Source organism: Macrobrachium nipponense, chromosome 18 (assembly GCF_015104395.2).
Source record: "Macrobrachium nipponense isolate FS-2020 chromosome 18, ASM1510439v2, whole genome shotgun sequence".
Taxonomy (NCBI): domain Eukaryota; kingdom Metazoa; phylum Arthropoda; class Malacostraca; order Decapoda; family Palaemonidae; genus Macrobrachium; species Macrobrachium nipponense.
Genome location: NC_087211.1, coordinates 65507754 through 65532753, shown reverse-complemented (window position 1 = coordinate 65532753; position 25000 = coordinate 65507754). Strand labels below are relative to the sequence as shown.

The 25000-nt window shown below is 39.1% G+C and overlaps 1 protein-coding gene across 1 annotated transcript in view; it reads right to left on the bottom strand.

The window, feature by feature from the left end:
• Positions 1–25000, bottom strand: part of LOC135196625 (uncharacterized) — an 80725-nt gene that overhangs the window by 50852 nt on the left and 4873 nt on the right. Inside the window, 2 exon segments of the mRNA XM_064223466.1 lie at positions 1–208; positions 211–1053. The exon segment at positions 1–208 is cut by the window's left edge and continues 86 nt beyond it. Coding sequence (XP_064079536.1) covers positions 1–208; positions 211–1053 — 1051 coding nt within the window.

The following is a 25000-nucleotide window of genomic DNA, read 5'->3' as shown; positions in this document are numbered from 1 at the left end:
AACTCACACCTCCTCCTCCTCCTCCTCCTCCCTCGCTGTCGGTGTCCTCCTCTCGAGACGATATGTCACGGCTATCACTGTCTCTTCTGTGTTCACCTTCGCCGTCGTCCGTGTCATCATCACTATCGTCACCGCTACAACCATCCACAATCAACCCTGTGTTTATGTTTCGATTATCTTGACTCCTTCTTCTTCTTCTTTCTTTTCTGTTTCTACATGTTCACCAGCGGGATTTTCTTGCACTTCACTTTGACGTGTTTCTCGTGACACCTCACCGAATGACTGGTTTTTTGCCTCGTCAGGGGCACTGTTTAATGACGTTCCCGCTGCGTCCTCGCTGCTAAGGGCATCCGTTGCCGGTGGCACTGGCGCCACGAGTCCCTCTGCCAACGCCTTCCTGAGCTTTAACTTGGCTTGCAGTTCTTCGGCCAGATTCTGCCAAACTCTGCCTTTCTCGGGGTTGGGCAGCTGGCTAGGCTCTTTCTCCGACTTTTTAGGTCCCTCTGGCACGGCAGTTTGAACCAGGGGGCCTTTAGGCACTTCGGGTATTGCAGATTTCACCACAGGGACTTGATCTGCCTCGGGAACCTCTACACCAGCAGCAGTCTCCGAATTCTCCCGTTCGTGTCCTTCTTGGTCTTTCGACGGGGATTCAACCTCGACGGGGTCAGGGGGGAGACCCGAATCGCCGCTTAAGTTGGCCTCTTCGCAGGCAGGAGGCCTCTGGTCACTCGAATCTGCGTCCTTCGCCCCCTTCTTCGGGACTTCGCCCGCTGCTGCCCTCGCTCGCGTCTTAGAAGACGACGAAGGCGGTTCTCGGGGTTCGGACGAGCGCCTTCTTCTGCCCCGTCTCCTTCGGGATTTACGTCTGCTGCGCGTCGACGCGGCGTTGGCGGCGGAGGTGGCGCCGACGGGAGAAAGGGCCAGGAGGTTGTGGGAAAGGTTGATGGTCGTTAAGTGGAGGCTCGAGAAGAGGATCGTCGGCAGGCGCTCCAGGTGGCGCCCCGACAAGTCGATCTCGGTCGGCGTCCTTCGGGTCTCTGAAGGGGGTGCCTGGAGGGTCACGAAAAATTGGAGGGTCAGTTTTGTTATCATAGTTTAGGAAGAGGCCCTACTTCATTATGCACAATAAACAAACAGGTTGATTATTATTACCCTATTCATATGGAGCAAAACCATCAAAGGGGCCACTAACTTGATATTCAAACTTCCAACAGACATGGTGTTCATTAGAAAGCAGTAACAGAAGGTAATGGGAAATACAGAAAGAAGAAATCAGTTACTAGAAAAGGAAAAAACTAACATTAACTAAATAACAAGTAGAATTAGTTATCAGAAAAGGGAAAAAATGAACAAATAATAAAAGATATAAAAAATGTAACTAAATTACAAGTAGAATTGTTTCGGGGCAGCAATGCATTGCATCTTCGCTTGAATTTTTAGGTTCCAGTTGCATTGCACAACTTCTTGAAGGAGACAGTTCTACAGTCCAACGGTGTAAGCAGACGAAAGCTAAATGAAATAACAACAGACATATAGATGAAGCAACTACTAGAACAGAGTTACATTGTACTGAAATAAGCACACACATCAACGTAAAGGCATCAATCTTCGTAATAACGGTAGCGTTCCTTCATTGTCTATTCGCTCATAGGTTGCAATTTGCAAGAAGTGGGACATCTCACTCGTCTCAGACTTTCACGAACTAATTATTATCATTACCATAAGTGGCATAGGTACATTAGAATAAGGAAAAGTTAAAGAAGTTGGATAATCAGGTGAAAAGGGAATCAAATGTAAAAACCAATTTAGCTGGAAGTTGGAAGGACATTGCAAATTACTTTGAGTAACACTATTTTTTTTTTTAAATTAAGGATGCCTTGTGGCAGCTAAGAATCGCGTTCCTTGCGGCATCTTATAAAGAAATTGCCATAAAGAGAGCACCTTCAAGCTGAAGCCCCGCCCCTTTTTTCCTTTCTTGACCTTTTCCATCAGGCCTGGGCTGGAAAAGGGTATTGGGTTGTCCGTAGCATTGGCCTTTGAACCTTGCCACACCCTCCCCTCCCCTACCCACCCACCCCCACCCCCCAAAAAAAAATAAAAAATAAAAAACCTGATTGAAACAAAAACAGATCGACCTCAAGTTGCATCGCGGACGCAAGCTAACATATTCCCGGAGTAATTAAGGCCAATGAAGGATTTGCATTGTTCTTCCAAATGTTTATTTCCGTCCTTTGTTCGCGAAGGTTACCTTCGACGCAGTCAAGGTCTCCCGGGGATTTATTTCCTTTGCGTTCATTCAGCTGGATTAAAACTTTCCTCGCCTCCATTATGGCATTACGCAAATGATTTCTCATTGTGTCCCATTCACTGCAGAAGGGTTAAACAAGGGTTAAACAAGAGAGAAACATTTGCCGGAGTATTTACCGCAATTTTAGTTCAATCCCAGGGCGCATTTGTTGACCAGAGCGGAGGACGCTGTGCAAGGTAGTGAATCGACTGTATTGAGAAGCATTCCCAGTAGAATTAGCTTCGCTACTACCAAAGACAGTGGTTCCCAAACTTGATCATACCGAGGACCTTCAGATATGATGAGTCCCAGGCAATCAAAAGTTATCAATACCATACCGGGATACCCAGTACAACGCAGGTCATTTAAATATTTGAATATTCCTGAGCAAAGGAAATATAAGTATCGACAACACCGACACTATAGTAGATTCACATCAGCCGTGCATTTGATGTCTAGGCCAGTCCCTTACGTCGCTCCGGATTGGCTGTTGATAAGCCAATCACAGGGCTGGAAACTCTCAGTCTCCTCGAGAGTTCACATTGGCTGGATGTATGTTCCACCCTGCCTGCGTAAACTCTCTCGAGAGACTGAGAGTTTCCAGCCCTGTGATTTCATTGGCTTACCAACAGCCAATCAGGAGCGTCGTAAGGGACTGGCTTAGACATCAAGTGCACTTTTGATGTGGATCTACTATAGGATGATAGAAGATCAGTGATGCATATTTTTTTATTGTATCTATTTTTTTTTCTGGAGTTGAGAAAATATTAATTTTTACATTGTGTCGTCGACCCCCAGGGCTACGCGGACCCCAAAGACCTAGTGGATCTAGGGAGCCTGACGCATCCAGGAACTACCACAAGGAAAAGGCTTATGAGTAAATACACCCACAATATAATATATATATATATATATATATATATATATATATATATATATATATATATATATATATATATGGTATTGATGAATACGATTAAATATGTTCATTCGAGTTCATATTTATCCTGCTATTACTGGTATTCTTCATCTATACCAACACTCAATATTATCGTACTGGTGGGCACCAGGAGTTCCCAAGTTATTCCAGAGACCACCCATCTTAAATTTTTGTTTATGCAAAAAAAAAAAAAAATAAAAAATAAAATCGATCTCCCACCGGACACCAAGACTCAATATTTATCGTACTGGTTGGCACCAGAAGTTCCCAAGTTATTCCAGAACCCACCCACCTTAAATTTTAGGTTTTGAAAAAAAATTAAATAAATAAATAAATAAAATTCTCTCCTTCCACAGCTGACTTGACACTTTCGGGCTAATCGAAGAAACAGAATCATATCTTCCCTGAATAGTTCCCCCAAAGGTTTTTTCAACCTGGTATGTGTCCACCTTTGCAAAGTATTTAGTACGAGCGTATTGGGGATGATCGTATAACACAACAAAAGACTGTAGAGATCATGAAGATATTGACCCCAAAAGAAATATGAGTCGTAGATAACGACCCCTGAAAACCCTTAGGGGCCACTCTCTAGGAAAGATCAGCAGAAGCCCGCATTTACAAATCGCCAGTATACATGAATAGACAGATGCTTAGCAAAAACATAAATAACCCTATAAGCCCCTATAAGCTGCAGCAGAAAGGTACAGAGTTGCCAATATCCATTCTTTTTCAGAAAGGTACAGAGTTGCCAATATCCATTCTTTTTCAGAAAGGTACAGAGTTGCCAATATCCATTCTTTTTCAGAAAGGTACAGAGTTGCCAATATCCATTCTTTTTCAGAAAGGTACAGTATTGAAGGCACTGCAGCTCGTCAAGGTTCAACAGGTTAGGAAGTGACGCAGTTTTGTCAGTGTCATTTTCTTCCCTGTGAGATATTTGGCGCCAAAAATGAAGGGAGTTGCCAAAGTACCTCAATCTTCTTTTTTAGTTTCTGTAAAAGGAAACTACTGAGATGGCTTTGTCCGACCTCAGATCTTAAAAACTACAGAGGCTAGAGGGCTGCAAATTGTTATGTTGATCATCCACCCTCCAATCATCACACATACCAAATTGCATCCCTGTAACCTTAGTAGTTCTGACCTTATTTAAGGTCAAATTTAACCATAATCGTATTTCTGGCACCGCTATAGGTACCAACGGTCATCAAACATACCAAATTGCAGCCCTCTAACCTCAGTAGTGTTTATTTAATTTAGGTAAAGCTTAATCATAATCGTACTTCTGGCACCGCTATAAGTAACAACAACACATGCCACCACCGGAACATGGCTGCGTTTCATGGGCCACGGCTAGAATTTCATACAGCATGAAACACAGTACAGAAAACTCGATTGCGCCGAAGTTAGAAATTTTGGCGCATATCTTACTTTTTTTTCACGCACTGCTACAAAATTGCAAGTGTATCGATACGACTCGCTTGGCCTAGGCCTATAGTAGAGTACACGATTGTGGAAAGCTCTGTACTTGCTTCTGTAGACCTATAGGCACGTGGCAAGACACGCACGAGGAACCACGAAAATCCCGCCGAATGAGCACGAAAACAGAGGGTGAAATCGATTTTCCCCTATTTTACGATGCCACAGGATCTTGCTAAATGGTTACGGGTTTCAGTTTTTGCCTTTCTATCACGTTGTTATGGGTTTAATACGCCTACCTTTCCTTTTACTGCATTTGTTTGTAAGTGGTACTTACATGCATTCATTCTTTCTCTCTCTCTCTCTCTCTCTCTCTCTCTCACAGCCTTCCTACTCCTTTTTGTTTATTTATTGTACATTTTACGTCTAAAATCCCATACTTTTACTTTCCAGTTCAAATACAGAAGCAAGGAAACGGATGCTGCAGCTCTACGCATCAATAGTTAGACCTCATCTTGAATATGCAGTACAGTTTCGGTCACCAACACTAAGAAAAGACATAAATACATTAGAAGGGGTACAAGCAAGAGCCACAAAGTTAATTCCATTCATCAGGCAAATACGTTACCGAAGTCGACTTGTATGGCTTAGAAACACGACGATTGCAAGGACAACTAACAGAAACATTTAAAATACTCAAAGGCATAACAACAAAAGTAGACAGTAACCTATTTACGTTAAACGAAAACCAGACAAGAAGTAATGGATGGAAACTAGAGCTGAAGAGATACAACACATCCCTCTGTGGGAACTTCTTTACATACAAGATATGTGATACGTGGAATAAACTGCCACCAGAAGTTGTAAACAGCAACATTGTAGAAGAGTTTAAAAGAAAGCTAGATAAAATCATTAGGACACTGCTCTTAGAGATAAGTGAGCACAAGATGTCTCCTCAGATGGACTAACAAGTCTTTGAGACATCCTAATCCTTGTAACTCATCATCTCATTACATCTGCTCATTCGCTTCTTCTTTCCTCGTCGGTTTTTGTGTATTGCAAATTCATTCTCGGTTTCTCCTCTCTTTATTTCGTCCGTTACCTACGCGTCCTCCACATCCGCTCGTCAATAGATCTTTTTTCCCTGCGTTAATTTCATTGGCAATGACGTAGTACCATTGCCATATCACTCAACGTGGAACTGATATAGTCACGCTTACGTAGGAAAACTCAAAGGAGGAAGGATTTTATTTTTTTAAAGTATGATTTAAATAAAGATGTTTCTTGAGAAAGTCATTTGCCTAAACAGTTCTTCAAGTAACGCTTAATAAAGGATAAAATGACCGCAGAAAGAGAGAGGAGAGAGAGAGAGAGAGAGAGAGATGAGAGAGAGAGAGAGAGAGAGAGAGAGAGAGAGAGATGAGAAAACGTTTACTTTTCTAAATATATCTATATATATTCATATATATATATATATATATATATATATATATATATATATATATATATATATACAGAGAGAGAGAGACGAGAGAGAGAGAGAGAGAGAGAGAGAGACGAGAGGAGAGAGAGAGGGAGAGAGAGAGAGCTGTCTTTTCCACTAAGACCAAAGTAAGAAAACAAAAGCCCTTTTGTTGCTAATCTCGACGTTTATGTGACAGCTTTACAACTCAGCAGATTTATATAGAGATTTTCAGTTTAAAAAAAAGAAAATAAATATGCGAGAAACGGTCAAGAAGGAGAATGAGTGGTCTTCAAGAGCTATCGTGAATCTAGTCTTCTTCTTTTTTTTTATTAATTTTTTAAAAATTCTTAGTCCTAGGATTAACAATAATTATTTTATGCATTTATGTTTTGATAATTCTATATCTGTATATATTATATATTAATAGGAAAAATTGCAATATATACATATGCATATATATATATATATATATATATATATATATATATATTATAACTAATTTGATGCCCTAACAGTAGTCGAGTAAGTTCCACGTACATATTTTTTAAAAGGAATATTCCCCAATGGCTCTATCCCCTGTAGACAACTGAAATAAACGCAAGTGTCTATATATAAAATATATATATATACTACTATATATATAAATATATATATATATATATATATATATATATATATATATATATATATATAATTTGTAACGTAAAAGTTATTCTTGTAAGAGTAATTCATTGGGGATGTCTAAAATATGCAGATGAGAGAGTGACTGGTTATGCGAAAAACTAGGTTTCAGAACAGAGGTCAATTATTTCCTTGGCTGTGTCAAGGTTTTGGTATATGAAAAGGGGTTGCTAACGCACCGTGGAGTGGTGGCATAGGTATTCAAACGACATGTGTTAATTGGTGACAATGAAAAGAAGCTGCAGACTGGTGAGAGATGTTGAATGCATGATGAGGAAGCCGAGTGTAAATGCTACCAAGAGTAAAATGGTAAATGAAATCCAAAAGGAAACTTGATTTATATAGTTACTTGAGAGTAAATATAACCAATATTGTCACTCAGGATGAGAGAGGAGCACTGCAGAGGGTTTAAGAGGAGAAATGCTCCTCAGTAAAAGGGAAGTGTGGATTCCGCATGAATAAAGGAAAAAACCTGGAATCTTTTGAGATGATGTATTTACACAGAGCACATTTCATGGTGGGAAGTTGGCTGTGACCCAGTATGGTAAATTGGTTAAAGTGAAAAAGTACCCCAGAGTTCTCATTTTTAAAGTAGTTTCGTAGTTTAAAGAGACTGGAGTAAGACAGATGTGAATAGGGCAGTAAAATTCCGAATGAGTGCTTCTTAAATGGAGTGGAGAAGAGTTGGGAATGGAGGGGTTTAATACCAGAGGGTAGGGGGCGGAGGGGTTGAGTGGTAAAAGTCCGTGTAAGACAGATGTGAGTGATGCGGTGTGTTTGGCAGACCCATCTAAATTCCATCTAATAAGAAGAGCCCATAAAAGCGCCAAAAGGGAGAAAGTTGTAGCGTTCTACCTTTAAAAATGACGCAAAAACACGTATATTATGTATATAAAATCAAAAGAATATAAAAGTTTAACTAATCATAAAGTAAATACTATCACATATTTAAGAATTAACGTAACTTATCAAGTTTTAAAAAGAATTCTGGCGCAACTTACTAAGTTTTTCAAGATGCCCCTCGGTCCAGCCGCTAGTCGTTGCCCCTGCAAGCTGCCCATGACGGTCTACGAGCCTAAATTTTCTGAAGTCTAAATTTCTTGAATTCACTATCACATAACCATTAGCGACCGTTATCACTTAAATTCCATTAAAATTGAAAAAAATTATTTCTTAATGTGGAGTTCTTTTAGACAACGTGAGTATAACTGCTTTGGTCATAATGACGAACATTTGTTTACAAAATTTGACTGATAGACCCGTAGTCACTTCAAACTGGAATCGATTGGCCAAACGTTTCCCAAAAACACATCAACATTGCTTCGTATTTCCATTTCTCGGAGTTACCGACGCCGCAGTTATAAACCCCGAGGCAGCCAAACCTACACTGAATATCCATAAGGTAAAACCGAACCGTGACAGTCTTTAATGTGGTTATTATTTTAGCCGAGCATGACACCTTCCGCTAATGTTAGTATACTAGGAAGTAGGAAAGATACTAGATGTTGACGACGATCAAAAGTATTTTTTTCAACGTTCGACAATTGTCTGTCCATTTACTCTCGGTTTGTAAGTTTAGAAAGTAACGTTCTTAAGTTGGATGAAAGAGCAATTACACAGTACTTTGATTTGAAGAATGGAATGGGGAAACTTTTATGTGGGTGGGGGGGATGGGGAGGCTATAGGTTCAGGGAAGGGCGCGTATCACAGTGTCATGGAGGCTGGTTACAGTACGACCCCTCCCTCTAACGTTTTGGGTGCCTCCGTCAGTTATCTAAGTTTCTCCATGAATTTTCTACTCAGTTTACATCCGCTGCTCGCTTTTCCCATATACATTTATTGCCCGTAACGAGCTTGCTTTCGAATTTCGTTAGCTAAGCATTTGTAAACATTCACGAGTTAACCTTTGTTAAATTTTGGCAATGCTCGGGTTGTTTTTTAAACATTAATCCGTTTGGCTAACAGAGAGTGGCTCCCAAGACATCATATTATCATTGTCGCGCTCATACTTGATCTTCTGGGTTAAGCATGAACTGCCGTGCAGATTACATCCAATATTAACAGCTCCATAAACCTACAAAAAATGTTCTTCTTTTGTATATACCGTACTTCCTGTGGCTTCTTGATGTCGAGGTCTCTCGTTGTCAATACTTTGTTTACTCATCTATCCGTCCTTTCCGCAGTGTTACTCTCTGCGTTCATCCTAATACTCCTGAAGTGTACTTGTTTCCACCACCTTATCGCCCTCCGTTTCCTCTACTTGACTTAGGAATATATCCGTACCGTTAAAAATGATATTAGGGATGTTTCATACCGCCTTGATGCTAAGGACTAAGGCACCCATATTCTGCATTGTTATATAGGAAACAGTGGGAAGGACATAATATGTGGGGTATGTGCGAGCATGTGCGTGCGCATTGCATAAACATGGATAACGGCTGCTCGATTGAAAGGGGAAAAACGTTAAAAGAGCTGTTTGTTCTAACTGATGGACAGGAACGTCATGTAGGGATTTACTCTAGTGAAAACGAATTTACGCCTCTGTCAAAGGAACCAGGCTGATCTGATTTCGCAACTTTCAGTTTTGGGAAAAAACGTTTGCTTTATAAAAAAAAAAAAAAAAAAAAATGGAATAAGCCCGCTTCCCATAGGGGTAAGATATGTAAAGCATTGAATTTGAATCAAGGGTGATGCCAAAGGTAAAATGAATTCCATAACTCCAGACTTTAGCATTCTCTCTCTCTCTCTCTCTCTCTCTCTCTCTCTCTCTCTCTCTCTCTCTCTCTCTTGTGTGTGTGTGTGTGTGTGTGGGTGTGTGATTGTGTCCCTTTAACATCGAGCATCTGTTTTTATTTTTGCTGTAGTTTATATATACATATATATATATATATATATATATATATATTTGTGTATACAACAATGCATAGGGAGGTTTTCGATAACTAACTAATTCGTTAAATAAGTGTCCGATAATGATTAATATGGCCTCTAACGCTAGATAAGAGATAAGATAACTTTAAGGTAGCCAGATTCGTATGTGACATTTTGCCGACTACCTTTTTCACAATTCATTCAGTAATTGGTTCTGTGTTTGTGTGTATTATATATATTAGATATACTACATGCATGCATAAATAAATATATATAAATATAAAACATATATATATATTATATATATATATATATATATAATATATATATATATATAATATAGTTTCTGTAACCATGCTTTCAACGTTGCCCATACCACATATATATGTATATCATTGCTATATCTTTATGAAAAATAAGTGCTTTGTTTATGAGAGTAAGGGAATCAGCTTCTATCACTAGTTGTACAGTATCAGTTCTGAAACAGCCTCTTAAATTTCATTGAGGGAACAACACGATAATCTTTTTTTTTATCTTTTTATCGTACAATGGAGATATTGTTAGAGGTAGTCTGACGTCTTTATCAGGCGCTTCAAAAAGGATTTTATTTTTTTATTATTTTAGCTGATAGGTAAGATGGGTGAAAGAACAGACAGGGCAGTTAGCTAGCTAACCATGGTAGAGAATAGTTTAGACAATTAAGTATTAGTAAGAATAATTTAAAGTGTGGGTTTCAGAGCTGAGTCTTGTTACTCAGACTTTTAATACTGAGACGAGTTGAGAGTACGAATTTTTCGTGGATTATTTAAACGTTCAGATGTATTTGTTGGTAGTCCTTAAGAAATGGGGTTTAAATGTGTATATGTCTGGTTTTTCAGCATTTCGCTGTTTTATTGTAAGTTTAAGATATTGATTATATACTAAAGGTTTTTTTACGGCCCGTTTTTATAGCAGTTTGCGATTTTTTTTTCTTATTTACACACTTAAATGTATTTGTTGGGACTTTAAGAATTGGGATTTAGATATGTATTTACTATTTTTTTAAATTTTTCTATTTTATTTTAAGCAAGATATTAATTATATACCCAAAGCTCTTGTGTTTTTCAGTTTTTATGGCAGTTTGCTATGTTTTTTTTTATTTTATTTACACGCTTAAATATAGTTGTTGGTACTCTTTAAGAATTGGGATTTACATATGTATTTACTATTTTTCTACATTTTGCTTTTTTATTATAAGCAAGATACCAAATTATATACCTAAAGCTTTTTTGTTTTTCATTACACCCGTTTTTATTTGATCATTGGTAAAAGTTATTACGCGAACATGGAATATTTTCTCGTTAATAAATTATGCTTGAATGCTCTTATTCCTCTATGCATGCACTTCTTTTGTAAAGATTTATCTCTAATTACGATAATTGTCTCTTGCGCCGTCTTTAGTATAATTATTTCAAAAGTTTAAGGATACACTTAAAGCATTGAAGAGGAAACGACTGAAAAAAGTTAATGGATTGAATTGTTGTAAGTGTTGATATAATCCAGCTGTTTAAAGTAAATTAGGTTGATTTATTCAGGAAATAATGTTCACGTCACAATTACGAATCTCTCTCTCTCTCTCTCTCTCTCCACTCTTCCCCCCCATCTCTCTCTCTCCCTCTCTCTCTCTCTCTCTTCTTTGGCTGAGGTTTTCCCCCCCCGACGAACAAATATAAGTAAATTGTTTTCCTCTCTCTCTCTCGTCTCTCTCTCTCTCTCTCTCCTGGCTGGACGTTTCACCACGACAAAATAAAATAAGTAAATGTAAATTTTCCTCTCTCTCTCTCTCGACTGGAGTTTCCATGAGAAAATAGTAAATTTTCCTCTCTCTCTCTCTCTCTCTCTCTCTCTCTCTCTCTCTCTCTCTCTCTCTGGAGTTTCCATGAGAAAATATCGTAAATTCTCCCCCCCCGCTCTCTCTCTTGACGGGCATGGAAAAAACATTAGTACTCTCTCTCTCTCTCTCTCTCTCTCTATCTCTCTATTCTCTCTCCCTCTCTGGAGTAGTTTCCATGAGAAAATAATCGTAAATTCCCTCCCCCCCCCCCTCTCTCTCTCTCTCTCTTGACGTTTCCATGAAAAAACATTAGTACTCTCTCTCTCTCTCTCTCATTGCAACCTTCTCAGTAGTTTAGCCAGAGCTAGAATGAACTTTGATGGCGGAACAAATTATTCATAATTGTTGATGTTGTTTCCTAACAAAGCCACCGTTACGTAACGGTAGAAATTAAGTTGTTATATAACTGCGGACTCATTAGTCCGTTATTAACCTGATTTACCTGTATCTGCTAGGTCTTGTAAGTTTTAAATGAGTTATATTAAATGTTATTGAATTAATAAGCCAAGTGATTTCTCAATTCCATGTCAAGACAAAGGGTTTTTCTCGATACGGCCAATCGCAACAAAACGTTTGGTTGCGTGGCATTGACTTCGTCCTAATAGCAACACGTGTCCCCACCTCACTCTCTTTTCCCAGCTCATCATTATCACCGTCATTATCATAATCACCATCATTCGCAAGGGAAACGAGCATAATATATAATGCCACCGTATGCGGAGACCTGTTTATCTAAGGCTAAGTCGTTGCCAGAGATTGACGAACAAGATCTCGGAGAAGGTCGCCTTTGAGGTGGCTAAATTTGGTATTAGCATTATCTGATCGAAGGCTGATAAACAAACACGCAGGGAATAGAGCTCTCTCTCTCTCTCTCTCTCTCTCTCTAATATTTAAAACTCGTTTGTCAGTAGGCTCAAGTTGCTTGCAATCTTGGTGGAGAGAGAGAGAGAGAGAGAGAGAGAGAGAGAGAGAGAGAGAGAGAGAGAGAATGAAAGCAGATGATCCGTCAGAAATTTTTAACACCATATTGCAACTGGAAAATGTAGAGCATTCTCTCTCTCTCTCTCTCCTCTCTCTCTCTCTCTCTCTCTCTCTCTCTCTAGCTTTCACACAGACTGTGAATTCGAGAATCAACCAAATTAATCTGGTCTTCCTTTATTTCACTCCCGGGATATGGAATCCTCTACCTTCCTCTTTGCTCTAGAGCTCTTCCTACCTAGCTAGCTGTTCAGCTTCTTTAACTTCACCTACTACTACTACTACTACTACAACTACTACTACTACTACTACTAATAATAATAATAATATAATGAAATAAAATAATAATAATAATAATAATAATACTAATAATAATAATAATAATAATAATTAATAATATAATAAATATTGTTTGGGTTTTCAAGGCTTTGGACTGATCTGGGCATGGGGCATTTGTACCCAGTCAAGGCTACTGACCATGAATTGTTACCATCTCGATAGTGAAAATAAGAAGAGAGAGAGAGAGAGAGAGAGAGAGAGAGAGAGAGAGAGAGAGAGAGAGAGAGAGAGAGAGAGAGAACTTTTGAGAGGCAGTCAGAGATAATTGTAATTACAGTATAAATTATAACATCCAAAAAAATTGTATTTGCCACGCTGGCATCTAACGGGTGTTACAAATATAAAAAAGTATTGAATAAATGTATGTATATATATATATATATATATATATATATATATATATATATATATATTATATATATTATATGTGTATGTATATTATATATATATATATATATATATATATATATATATATATATATATAATTACTTTTTTTGTGTTATAATCATATCTCTCAGAAAAGCTCTCAAAGTCACATAGTCTTTATTCATTATCTTGCTCTTAACTACTGAAATAATAAAGTGATATATCAACGAGTTTCTCCCTTGATATATTCTAGATTACAATTCTGACAAAATACTCTATAAATACGATTCCTGTCCTACAGAAACCATCACATAGCGCATTTTGAAATCATATCCAAGCGGACAAATCGTAATTAAACCTTTTATTTTTTTCTCTTCTTGTATACAGGTTTCTTCTTTCTGTATGTACAGGTCGTACAAAGTGGTGCTGCACACCTGACCGCTTCTAATTAAGGAAAATCGCCCTGCCCCCGCACCTTGAAATAGCGCAGGTGTTTGGTGCGGGCTTCTGAGAAGGTTCATTGCCCCTTTCCAGTCTAATCCAAGGACTTCGGGCGTGGGAGGGGCGAGGCGCCTTCGTCTTTTTTTTTTTTTTTTTTTTTTCTGGGGTACTGGAGGAGGGAAAAGGTGAGACAAGAGCTTGATACATTGGGTTTTAATCTCGGCGCTGGAATTCGGAGATGTCTACGAGGAGAGAGAGAGAGAGACAGAGAGAGGAATGAATGAGGGAAGGAGCGAGAGGATACAAAAGGGGGAAGGGAGGGGAAGAGAGAGAGAGAGAGAGAGGACACAAATGTAAATGTAGAAGGAAGTATGAGCTGATTCATAACACAAAGTGAAGGAGAGATATAGAGAGAGAGAGAGAGAATGAGGAATGCGGAATGAATGAATGAAAAGGGAACGCGATATACAAAAAAAAATGAGAGAGAGAACGGTTAGGGAAGGGACAAGGAAATGACTGAGAGAAGAAACCTGATAAATCACACCAGAGTGAAGGAGAAGATAGAAGCGAAATGGATATCAAACCCGAGAGGAAGAGAGATAGAGGAGCGAGGAGAAAGGAGGACGCAAACAAGAGGTATAGAGATATGTAGAGAGAGAAGAGAGATAGAGAGAGAGAGAGAGAGAGTGATTATAAATGGCGTGCTTAGGGAAAACCCGAAATATCAAACAGGTTATAATCAGTTTGACATCCTCGGGGTGCGCAGTCATGGTTCGACCATAAGGATCTCCGACGCCCGAAAAAGATCCTGTTACCGGATCCTTTATCGTAGTCAAGGGGAGAGAGAGAGAGAGAGAAGATGCGATTGGTATGGGGAGGGGTGGTTGCGTGGTGGGGGGAGAAGTGGGGGGGGAACCATTGCTTAAAGTGAAAAGAATGAGAGATGGGTTAAAGAACAATGAATAAGAGGGAAAGGAAAAAAATAAGAGAACGCAATAGATAGGCGTTGGGAGAGAGAGAGAGAGAAAAGAGAGAGAGAAAGAGACAGAGGGATAAAACGAGAGTAAGAGGAGTGAACTGAGAGAGAAAGAAAAATATAGAAACTGAAGGAAAGAGAGTTGATGGGAGAGTTGTATACGACAAAAACAAAACGAGAGAGAGAGAAAAATTATTATTATTATTATTATTATTTTGGTCATAGAGATCCGTAGCTATATTATAATCAGCTATTAAGGGTCATTGACTTTATAAACCAATAACTGACATGGAACTGTTAAAATATTGAAGAATTTTGATATGACTCGTCGTTGTTGAACGAAGACATAGGCGAAAATACATTAATTCCATTGCTTGCTTGATTTTTACTTGTCTAAAAAAACCTGTTTATCCGCCCCCTCTTTTTTCTGTCCGCACTTTCTCTGTCCGCCGTCAGATCTTAAAAACTACTGAGGCTAGATGACTGCAAATTGCAGCCCTCTAACCTCAGTAGTTTTTATTTTATTCAAGGTTAAAGTTAGCCGTAGTCGTGCTTCTGGCAACGATATGGACTAGGACACCACCGGGCCTTGGTTTAAGTTTCATGGGCCGCGGCTCATACAGTGCTATACCGAGCCTACCGAAAGATAGACCTGTTTTTGGTGGCCTTGATTAAAAGCTGTAGCAGCTTTATAGGACACTTGATTGCTCCGAAGAAATTTCAGCGTTGAATGACCTCATAAGTCCCAGTGCTTGGCGTTTGGTCCAAATGTTGTTGTAATACCAATAAGCTGCTTTAGTATGTTGCCATATAGTTATTTTCTGTGTCAGGTTGCCGTTATTGAAAGAAGATGCCATTATTAAGTTGCCATAAATAATATGACGTCACTGAGCTGTCATAAATTAGATGCTAATAACAACACACCATCACCAAGAAGCCATTAATTGATAGATTTAAATTGAGGTTCGATGTAGCGGCCCTTCTTAGGAGGCTTCAGGTGCATTGCTCTCTGCCTTTTACTTTTCACTCATTCCCTTAGGTCTCTCTCCCATCTCTACGGCTGTCCGGCTTCTTTAACTCATGCTCCTAGTCACTCCCAAGTCTTAGGGTTAATTAGATTCAGCATCAAGAAAAATTTATTATTATTACTACTACTACTACTAACTAACTAACACAACGACTGCTCCTCAGCCAGTTTTCGCCTTATCCCTGTACAGTATTAATCCAGCGTCCCTCAGTTGGCATAGGTCCTGGCTATGTTGTTGGCGTTCCAACCACCCCCATCGGTTGGCCGCAAGTTCGGTTCTCGGGGGCATCCCATTGAAGGTGTGAGAGATATGTATTTTCTGATGATAGAAGTTCGCTCTCGACGTGGTTCGGAAGTCACGTAAAGCCGTTGGTCCCGTTGCTGAATAACCGCTGGTTTCATGCAACGTAAAAACGTCATACAAACAAGCAAACATCTTTTTCCTTGGTACATTTAATACTTTCTCATATCACCCGACTTATCTTAAGATCACCAGACTACAATGCGAAATCTACTATTGTCTTTTGTCTCCACAGAATCGCCAAATTACATCATACTTTCCTTTCAAACCTACTACGTATCTTCATGCGAAGAATTCGGCCGTAATTTCATGTCTCGCCACTCCAGGAAGCGATTCCAATAAGCTGGTGTTCCGGGTCTTCTTCATCTCCGGAGATAGTATCGACGGGAAACAAAACAGTTATATACGCCACATTACGATGATTTTCTTCTTCCTCCCAATTATGCGCGTCCGGAACGCTGACTTCTTGGCTTCGTTGGCGAGTTAATCCGAATCGCTCGTCTTGCGTTCGTGATGGCACAGTTCCGAGAACGTCTCATGCAGCACGATTTCACAGTTCCGAGAAAATGCATTGAGATCATTCGGCTCCTTGAAAGGACTATAAATGATACGATGCAAAATTGCATCTAGAAATCAACATACAATCAAATGCGCAATTAGAGTGGACTTTTGCCCGGCATTGGATCGATTCCAGAAACATTCCTCCAAAAGAAAAAAAAAAAAGCATGGATTTTGATTTCCGGTGTGAGGCTAGAAAGTTTATTGAAAGATATACTTAGTTAGAAAGAGAAATAAGGAGTATCAGAGAGAGATAGATAGAGAGAGAGAGAGAGAGAGAGAGAGGAGAGAGAGAGATGGTGCAACTTACGTCAGTGAAATGTAATAAATAGATGAAAAATTAACCAGCGGAACTATATCATTTCTTCTTGGTAAAAAAAGTGAAATGTTTAACGGCTTTGTCGTCAAAAAGAAAATAATAAAAAGATAAATAAGTAAATAAAAACGTCAAAACCGCCTTTTCCCACTCTTCCCGCCCGTGAAGTGGGTTCGTGACTGGCACCTTGATAGCCCTTCCCCCCCCCGCCCCCCACAATTCCCGCCCCCTCCCAATTCCCCTTTTCATCGACAACCCCCCCCTCCCCGCCCCCACTTCCTTCGTTCCTTTCTTTCGTGATCGTCGGCGTACTTTCGTTAATCGAAGCGTCACTGGAATTCGTAAGCATACCTTCTGAATTTTTTGCTGATTTCTGGGTAGTCAAAAATGAGTCTTATCTGTTAAGAAAATATTCACGGGTAATCAAATAGATACGCACAAACATACACACACGCTCATATGTGCCATTTGGGCATAGTTTCTCTCTTGTGCAATTTCTGTTGAAGTTAAAGTCATTATTCGCCGATACTAACTTTTTTTTATCAAGACTCTGAATCAGTCTGAACTAGTTAATTTTTTGAAGTGCTGGCAGATTCAAAGAGAGAGAAAAGAAGAAGAAGAAAAGGGTAGTCGAACGAATAAAAACGAAAAGCGAAGCGTACTGAAAGTTTGTTAGGTATCCAGTTGATTTATCTATTCTTTCTAAACAATCTCTCTCTCTCTCTCTCTCTCTCTCTCTCTCTCTCTCTCTCTCCTGGAGAATGCAGCGGCGGCGTCGAGGAATGTCCCCGAGCTACTTGCTTCCACATCTGATGATATCAAACCCGACGTGGGGCGAAGTTTGAGATGCCGTAAAAACCCCAAAATTCTCGTAGTCTTCCTTTCTTACGATCCCAGCCTATCGTCCACGGCCGCTTCACATTCCTTGTTCGTGCCCGAGGGTTATGGATCCCTGGAAAGGGCGAGAGGATTTGCGAATAATGTGAATAAATGCGTTATTTGGAGTTCCAAGATGGCGGGCGTTGTGATTAATTAAGGTGAACTGGCGTCTAGTCTAGTTAACGAATTGTAAGGTCATGTGTTGCCGTGGAATATGTATTTTTTGCTCATCAAATTTTTTCCGTTGAAGTCTTTTTTAATCTTTTGAGATTATTCATTTACTTATCGTGTCATTTATTTATTTAATTAATTCCATTAACCCTTTATAAATTGAAAACTAACGGTGATTATAGAGAAAGCAATGTCGGCTATTGAACGCTGACTTAAATGCAGTGTTACGTGGGCATTGACTGATGAAGAACCCGCATAGGGGCATGACTGCCCAAATCGAGCCTGGTCACGTTGTATCTTAATGTGCGTCTCAGAGAGAGAGAGAGAGAGAGAGAGAGAGAGAGAGAGAGAGAGAGAGGCGGTGAAACGAGTGATTGAGAAAAAAAAATCAATGAATTCATCCATGGAGATTACGTAAGTATGTATACATACTTACGTAAACACATTTTCAAACTAAATATGACAGGCTTGATACAGTAAATCACCAAAGTAAGAAATATATCATTGCCAATCGTTGTTTTGTTTTTTATTTGTTCTTTTTGTTCTTGTGGTTGTTCTTGATTTATTGTTTTTTATTTATTTATTTATTTTTTTGTTCTTTACTGTTGATTGTTTTATCCTATGCTCGTTGATTTTTTCCCTTTGTTTTTGTATCATAGCACAGACAGGGTGTCCATAAAGTCCCAGTTCCATTACAAGCAATAAATACTTGTATGGTAACTAGGACGTTTACTGGACTCTATCCTGTGTTCCGACCATTTTTCATCTAAGCGAAATAATAATTACAATTCGAGTTACAGGTTCAATTATGTCTTGCTTTGTCAGCTCTAAGGTAGTATTTTTTATGAAAAAACAAAAATTAAAAACAAACGTAAAGCAGAAAAAACTTCTCTTCGGTGGTTTTTTTCCTCCAGAGGTTTGTTACCCAATTAGCCTCTGCGTGACCCCGCGGAGAAAACAACGAAACGGAATGTCGCTCACAAAAGCCGATTATATCATAACGAAGTCGTGCTACGGGTCGGGACGAGTGAAAGGGGTTTGTTATTGTTTTCATTTTTCTTTCCTCTCCCCCCCCCCAACCCCCGCGGTGTGCCTCTTCTCGGGACCGTCTGTAGAATTGGCGGGCTTATCCCTACTATTATTCGCCGTTGTTATTTCCGCTTTTTTTCCGGTGCTTGGGAAAGCTATTGACTAAAAGAGTTTGACTGGAGCCATTGCAAGGGTTATTCGTACTATTTTTCTTAATTCTTTCGGTCTTTTTCTTGTAGAGAACAATAGAAGCATTAGACTTAATCACGGTCCAGATAGATAGGAGCCGTTGCGAAGGCATATCCTTATGACTACTACTACTACTACTATAGAAAATTCACATCAACCGTGCATTCGATGTCTAGGCCAGTCCCTTAGGACGCTCCTGATTGGCTGTTGATAAGCCAATCACAGGGCTGGAAACTCTCAGTCTCTCTCGAGAGAGTTCACATAGGCAGGATGTATGTTCCACCTCTCTGGAGGGATACTTTTGAAAGACGTAACCCTCAGGAGGGGTGGAACATAGACCCTCTCCAAGTGAACTCTGTAGAGAGACTGAGAATTTCCAGCCCTATGATTGGCCTATCCACAGCTAATCAGGAGCGTCGTAAGGGACTGGCCTAGACATCAAATGTAAGGTTGATGTGAATCTACTATATTACTACGGATCTTTCGTAACAGTGGCGCCCCGCGGGTTTTAACCCTGTATGCATTCACCTTTGCGGCGTGTTTGTTAGTACGAGTCCGTTGGAGATGAGCGTAAAAACATAAACGAGACTGTAAATACCATAAAGATAATGACCCTCAAGAAATATTAGTCGTAGAAAACGACCCCCGAAAACCCTTGGGAGCCACTATCTAGGAGAGATCCACCATTACTATTTCGTTTTGAAGGCCCAAGTAGGAGCCGTGTCAAGGCAGATCCCATCTACTACTACTACAACTACTAGGTATTACGAACATAATGCGTGCTACATAATACACAAACATGTGTGTGTATGTATACATACATCAGGCCCCTCCGATGCTATCGCAAAGTCATAGGACTTCTCAGAGATTAATTAAATCGAATATTTCTTCAATTCATAGAACGACCTAAAAACCAGAAAAAATAAAGGATGAATTAAGGTAATAAACATCTCTTTGGGAACACCTTAATTCTTATCAAACAAATGACTGAACAACAGTTAGGGTAAACTTGACTGTGATCAAGTTACGGAACGTAAACGCTTACTTACCCTACACGGAAGAATCGACTCAGGTGTTTTATGGCACCAATTAAAAACACATAACTTCCAGGGGGGAGAAGCAGTTAAGCTAACGGGTTTAATAAATGCGTTTGTGAGGCCATCTGCATAATACTGAGTTTTAAGTGCGCATTATTATTATTATTATTATTATTATTATTATTGCATTTTGGCGATTGCTTCGATACAATTCATCATTGAATGACGTCATGTTATTTCTTATTTACTTACTCACCTATTCTCCTTCATTTTCCTTCTCTTCGGTCTGCTCTTTCCCTTCCTCCTCCTCCTACTCCTCGTCCTCCTCCTCCACCTTCTTCCTCCTCTTGAGTTCTCCTCTACTCCTCCCTCAAGTTTTTCGTAATTTATTTTCTTCATTCTTGTCTTCCTTTACATTACCTTTCTTCTCTTTTCTTCCTACTCCCCATCGTTTCCGTTTTCCCACTCTTCATCCTTCCTTTCTTTCCGTTCCTCCCCACCCCCCTCCCACCCACTTTCCCTTTCTTCAGAATCCTCTTTGTCTAACTTACTCTTCTCTATATCTTTATCCACTTCCCTCCATGTCCGTTTTTCTGCTTTCTTCTTCTCGTTATTTTCATTTCTTTTCGTTGATTGTTTTTCTCTTCTTCGTTTAATTTTCTCCTCCTCCTCCTCCTCCTCCTCCTCCTCCTCCTCCTCCTCCCTCTGACGTTTTCTCTCCTTCCCTTCTTTCTTCTTCATATTATTTTCTGCTCTTTTCGTTTATTCTACTTTTTCTCTTCTTTCTGTTTTCTTTCCTCCTCCTCCTCCTCATACAGACCTTTTCCCTCTTTCCCTTCTTCTTGATATTTTTCCTTCTCCTTACCTTCATTTCTCTCTCTCTCTCTCTCTCTCTCTCTCTCTCTCCTCTCTCTGTTTCCTTTACTCCTCCTCCTCCTCCTCCTCCTTTTCATTCTGACCTGTGCCCTCCTTCCATTCTTCCTGTTATTTTGTTCTTCTCACTTATTTTATTCCTCTCTCTCTCTCTCTCTCTCTCTCTCTCTCTCTCTCTCTCTTCTTCTTCTTCTTCTTCTTCTTCTTCTTCTTCTTACTGTTTGCTTTATTTATTATTCTCCTCCTTTACGTTCTCTCCTCTTCCGTCATTCTCTTCTTCTTCTCCTCTTATTAGCTCCATCTTCTCTTTTCCTTTACACAAAAGCCAGGCTTCGAATGGAAGGGTGTGTCCCAGACACCCCCTCTCTCTCTCTCTCTCTCTCCCCTTGTGTATGTGCGCGCCGGCGCGGAATGCGCTCTTACCCTTCCGTCTGCATACGTCTGCAAAGGCTTGGGGAGGGAAGGGGGGGGGGGGGTGCGCTAACTCGATACACAAACCGACTAACCTCAAGGCCCATACCCCGTTTCCAGGAACCACCCGGGGAACCTCAAGGGAACCTCACCCTACCCACTGTCACGAGGGGTTAGTTCACCTCTCCAGAAACCCCCAAGTGAATGAGGAGAAGTGTAATGTTTTAATTACTGGTTTGGGTTGTTTCGCTAATGGCGAGGTTATGCTTTGTTCTGTTTTAAGGATAAGAGGTTTGGTTGGTGTTATTCGTCTCTCTCTCTCTCTCTCTCTCTCTCTCTCTCTCCTCTCTCTCTCTCTCTCTACACACAATCGTGCATATATATATATATATATATATATATATATATATATATATATATATATATATATATATATGAAATTAATAGCCTGGCCTCTTAACTTCTCAAATTATTTCTCTTTTTTGGATACCCTTGTCAAAAAAAGAGAAAAAGTTTGAGAATTAAGAGGTATTGATCTTACGTTTTATATATCTTGTAAAGTGACCAGTTGATTATACATACATATACATAAAAACACAGAAACACACACACACACACACACATATATATATATATATATATATATATATATATATATATTACATATATATTATATATATATATATATATATATTGGTTATTATTTCATTTTAATATGCATATAAGATAAACGAAGACAAGGGAACCCCACAGCTATTAAAGACACATCATTTAGTATACTTAACTAACCTTAATAATTTTTTTATTATGTGACTTAACACACCCACATACTACTTAATTTAAACAAGTCTTACCTTATTACCCAAACTAAATTAACCTAAACTTGAGAAAACTATCATTAGTTTGCCTAACATAACCTTACCGAACTTAACTCCTGAATTAACCTACCCCAAACTAACTTAACTTAACCTGACCTAACCTAAACTTATTAACTGACTATCTCAGGTATTGAACTCAGTCCCTAGTGACAATCGTACCCCGAACATGCATCCTTCCCCAAGAGTTAATTTGAGAGTAATAAAAGGCTTATTGGAAATCAGTCTGATTACAGACGAAAGGAAATGAACAAGTCATCCATACAGACCAGTCATACCAACCGAAACGCTGGAAATGACTATGTGAAACCTGATTTCTCATTTCCTTAGTCTTCATGAGCTCATTTCACAGGTCAGGGGTTAATGTGCTCGCTTGGATTAGTCATTAGAATTTTAATTGCCTGTTATGATTACCTTATAAGAAAAGGGAGTTCACGTGATTGCTTTTTTTAAAAAGTTTTCTGGATTTATTATGATATTGGTAATTTGGTTCTTCGTAGTCCAGTGGTTAAGGTGCTTACTTCACCACTGAGAATTCCAGAATTCGTTTATGCACCACACTGGAACGCTTTATGTTTCTGGAAATCCCAAGATACCTGTAGTGACACGAAGACCGAATTATATATTCCGGTAGTTGCTACAGTAGATTCACATCACCGGTGCATCTGATGTCTTGGTCAGTCCCTTACGACGCTCCTGATCGGCTGTTGATAAGCCAATCACGGACTGGAAACTCTCGGTCTCTCTCTAGAGTTCATATAGTCAGGTTGTATGTTCACCACTCCTGAGGAATACGTCTCTCAAAAGCATCCCTCAGGAGAGGTGGTACATCCTGCCTATATGAACTCTCGAGAGAGACTGAGAGTTTCCAGCTTTGTCATTGGCTTATTAACAGCCAATCAGGAGCGTCGTAAGGGACTGGCCTAGAAATCATATGCACGGATGATGTGAATATACTATAGGTTGTAGTTGGTCTTAGCCAGGTTGAAGTACATTGGGTTGGCAACCTTATTTCAAAGGACTCATTAAAAACTGGAACCATATTTTTTTTTAAAGGTAAAGGAAAGAACTGAGTCATTATAATGAGACGATGATGATAATCAGGAAATTAACAGTGATTATCATAATACAAAAACACAAACAATTTACGCACGTATTCCCCCCCACCCCCCCCTTTTTTTTTTTTTTTTTTTTTTTTTTTTTTTTTACAAACATCAGGACATTACAAACGAATTATGCACGTATAATATTTTTTTTTTTTTTACAAACATCAGCACATCACAAACGATTTACGCATGTATACCTTTTTCTCACAAACATCACATCACAAGCGATTTACGCACATATCTTTTTTTAACAAATATCAGCACATCACAAACGTTTTATACACATACTTTTTTTTTTACAAACATCAGCACATCACAAACGTTATACGCACATATACCTTTTACAAACAGCACATCACAAACGTTTTACGCACATACTTTTTTTAACAAAACTCCGCAGATCACAAACGTTTTACGCACATATACTTTTTTTTAACACACATCAGCACATCAACAAACGTTTAACGCACATGCTTTTTTTACAAACATCGCATATCACAGACGTTTTACACACAATACATTTTTTTTTTACAAACATCAGCACATCCCAAACACTTTTATGCACATGTACTACAAACATCGGCAGCATCACAAACGTTTTACACACGTATACCTTTTTTTTAAACTAACATCAACAGATCACAAACAATTTATGCACGTATTTTCTTTTTTACAAACATCAGCCCATCGATGACAAACAATTTACGCACGTATCCCTTTTCACAATTAACTGTAAATGGAGGGAAAATTCACAAAGATGATGAACACAAACGCACAATGAATTTCCTCGTTTGTCCCATATTTCCCAAGTCAAGAGCACGCGAGTTCCAGCCGTGAGATCGCATGAAGAAAAAAACTGACCTCACAAAGAAACAAAACATTTCTCTTAGTTCACTCAAATAAGTAAATAAGTAATAAAATAAATGATATCATATGCTGGCATCAGTAACCTCAATATGTCTGGTGACCTGCTGCGATGTCACAGTGCCGAGCACCAGGGGTCACAGATGCCCTTTACTGGAAAACTGGTAGTCTGGAAGCGTGTCAAGATGTTAATGGCCAACGTATAAAAGGGGCTTTACGCTTCACACCACACACACACACACACACACACACCACACACATATATATATATATATATATATATATAATATATATATATTATATATATATATATATATATATATATATATATATATATATATATATATGTAGTCTATAGTTAGCATTGATTTTAATCTGTATATGACTATTTTCGTTTTTGCAGAATTTTATGTTTTTAACGTATGAAGATTATAATTTTAGAAAACCTACATTACAATTTCATAGCTTTTTCATCGCGCGATTCAAATAGAAGTGTCTTTAAAATGAAATTATCAGCAGAAAACAATGAGAGGAGAAACTGATCAATATTCAAGAAATAGGAAAAGGCTCTGCGCTTGACGATCAGAAACCAGTATTCTTGTCCTTGTATGAATGAGCAAAAAACAATGACAGGGCCCACGTTCCCCCCACCCCAACCTCCCCATCCTCCCCCCCCCCCCCCCTACCACACCGCTTCCCCGACCCTCGTCCTTAATGAATTCCACCC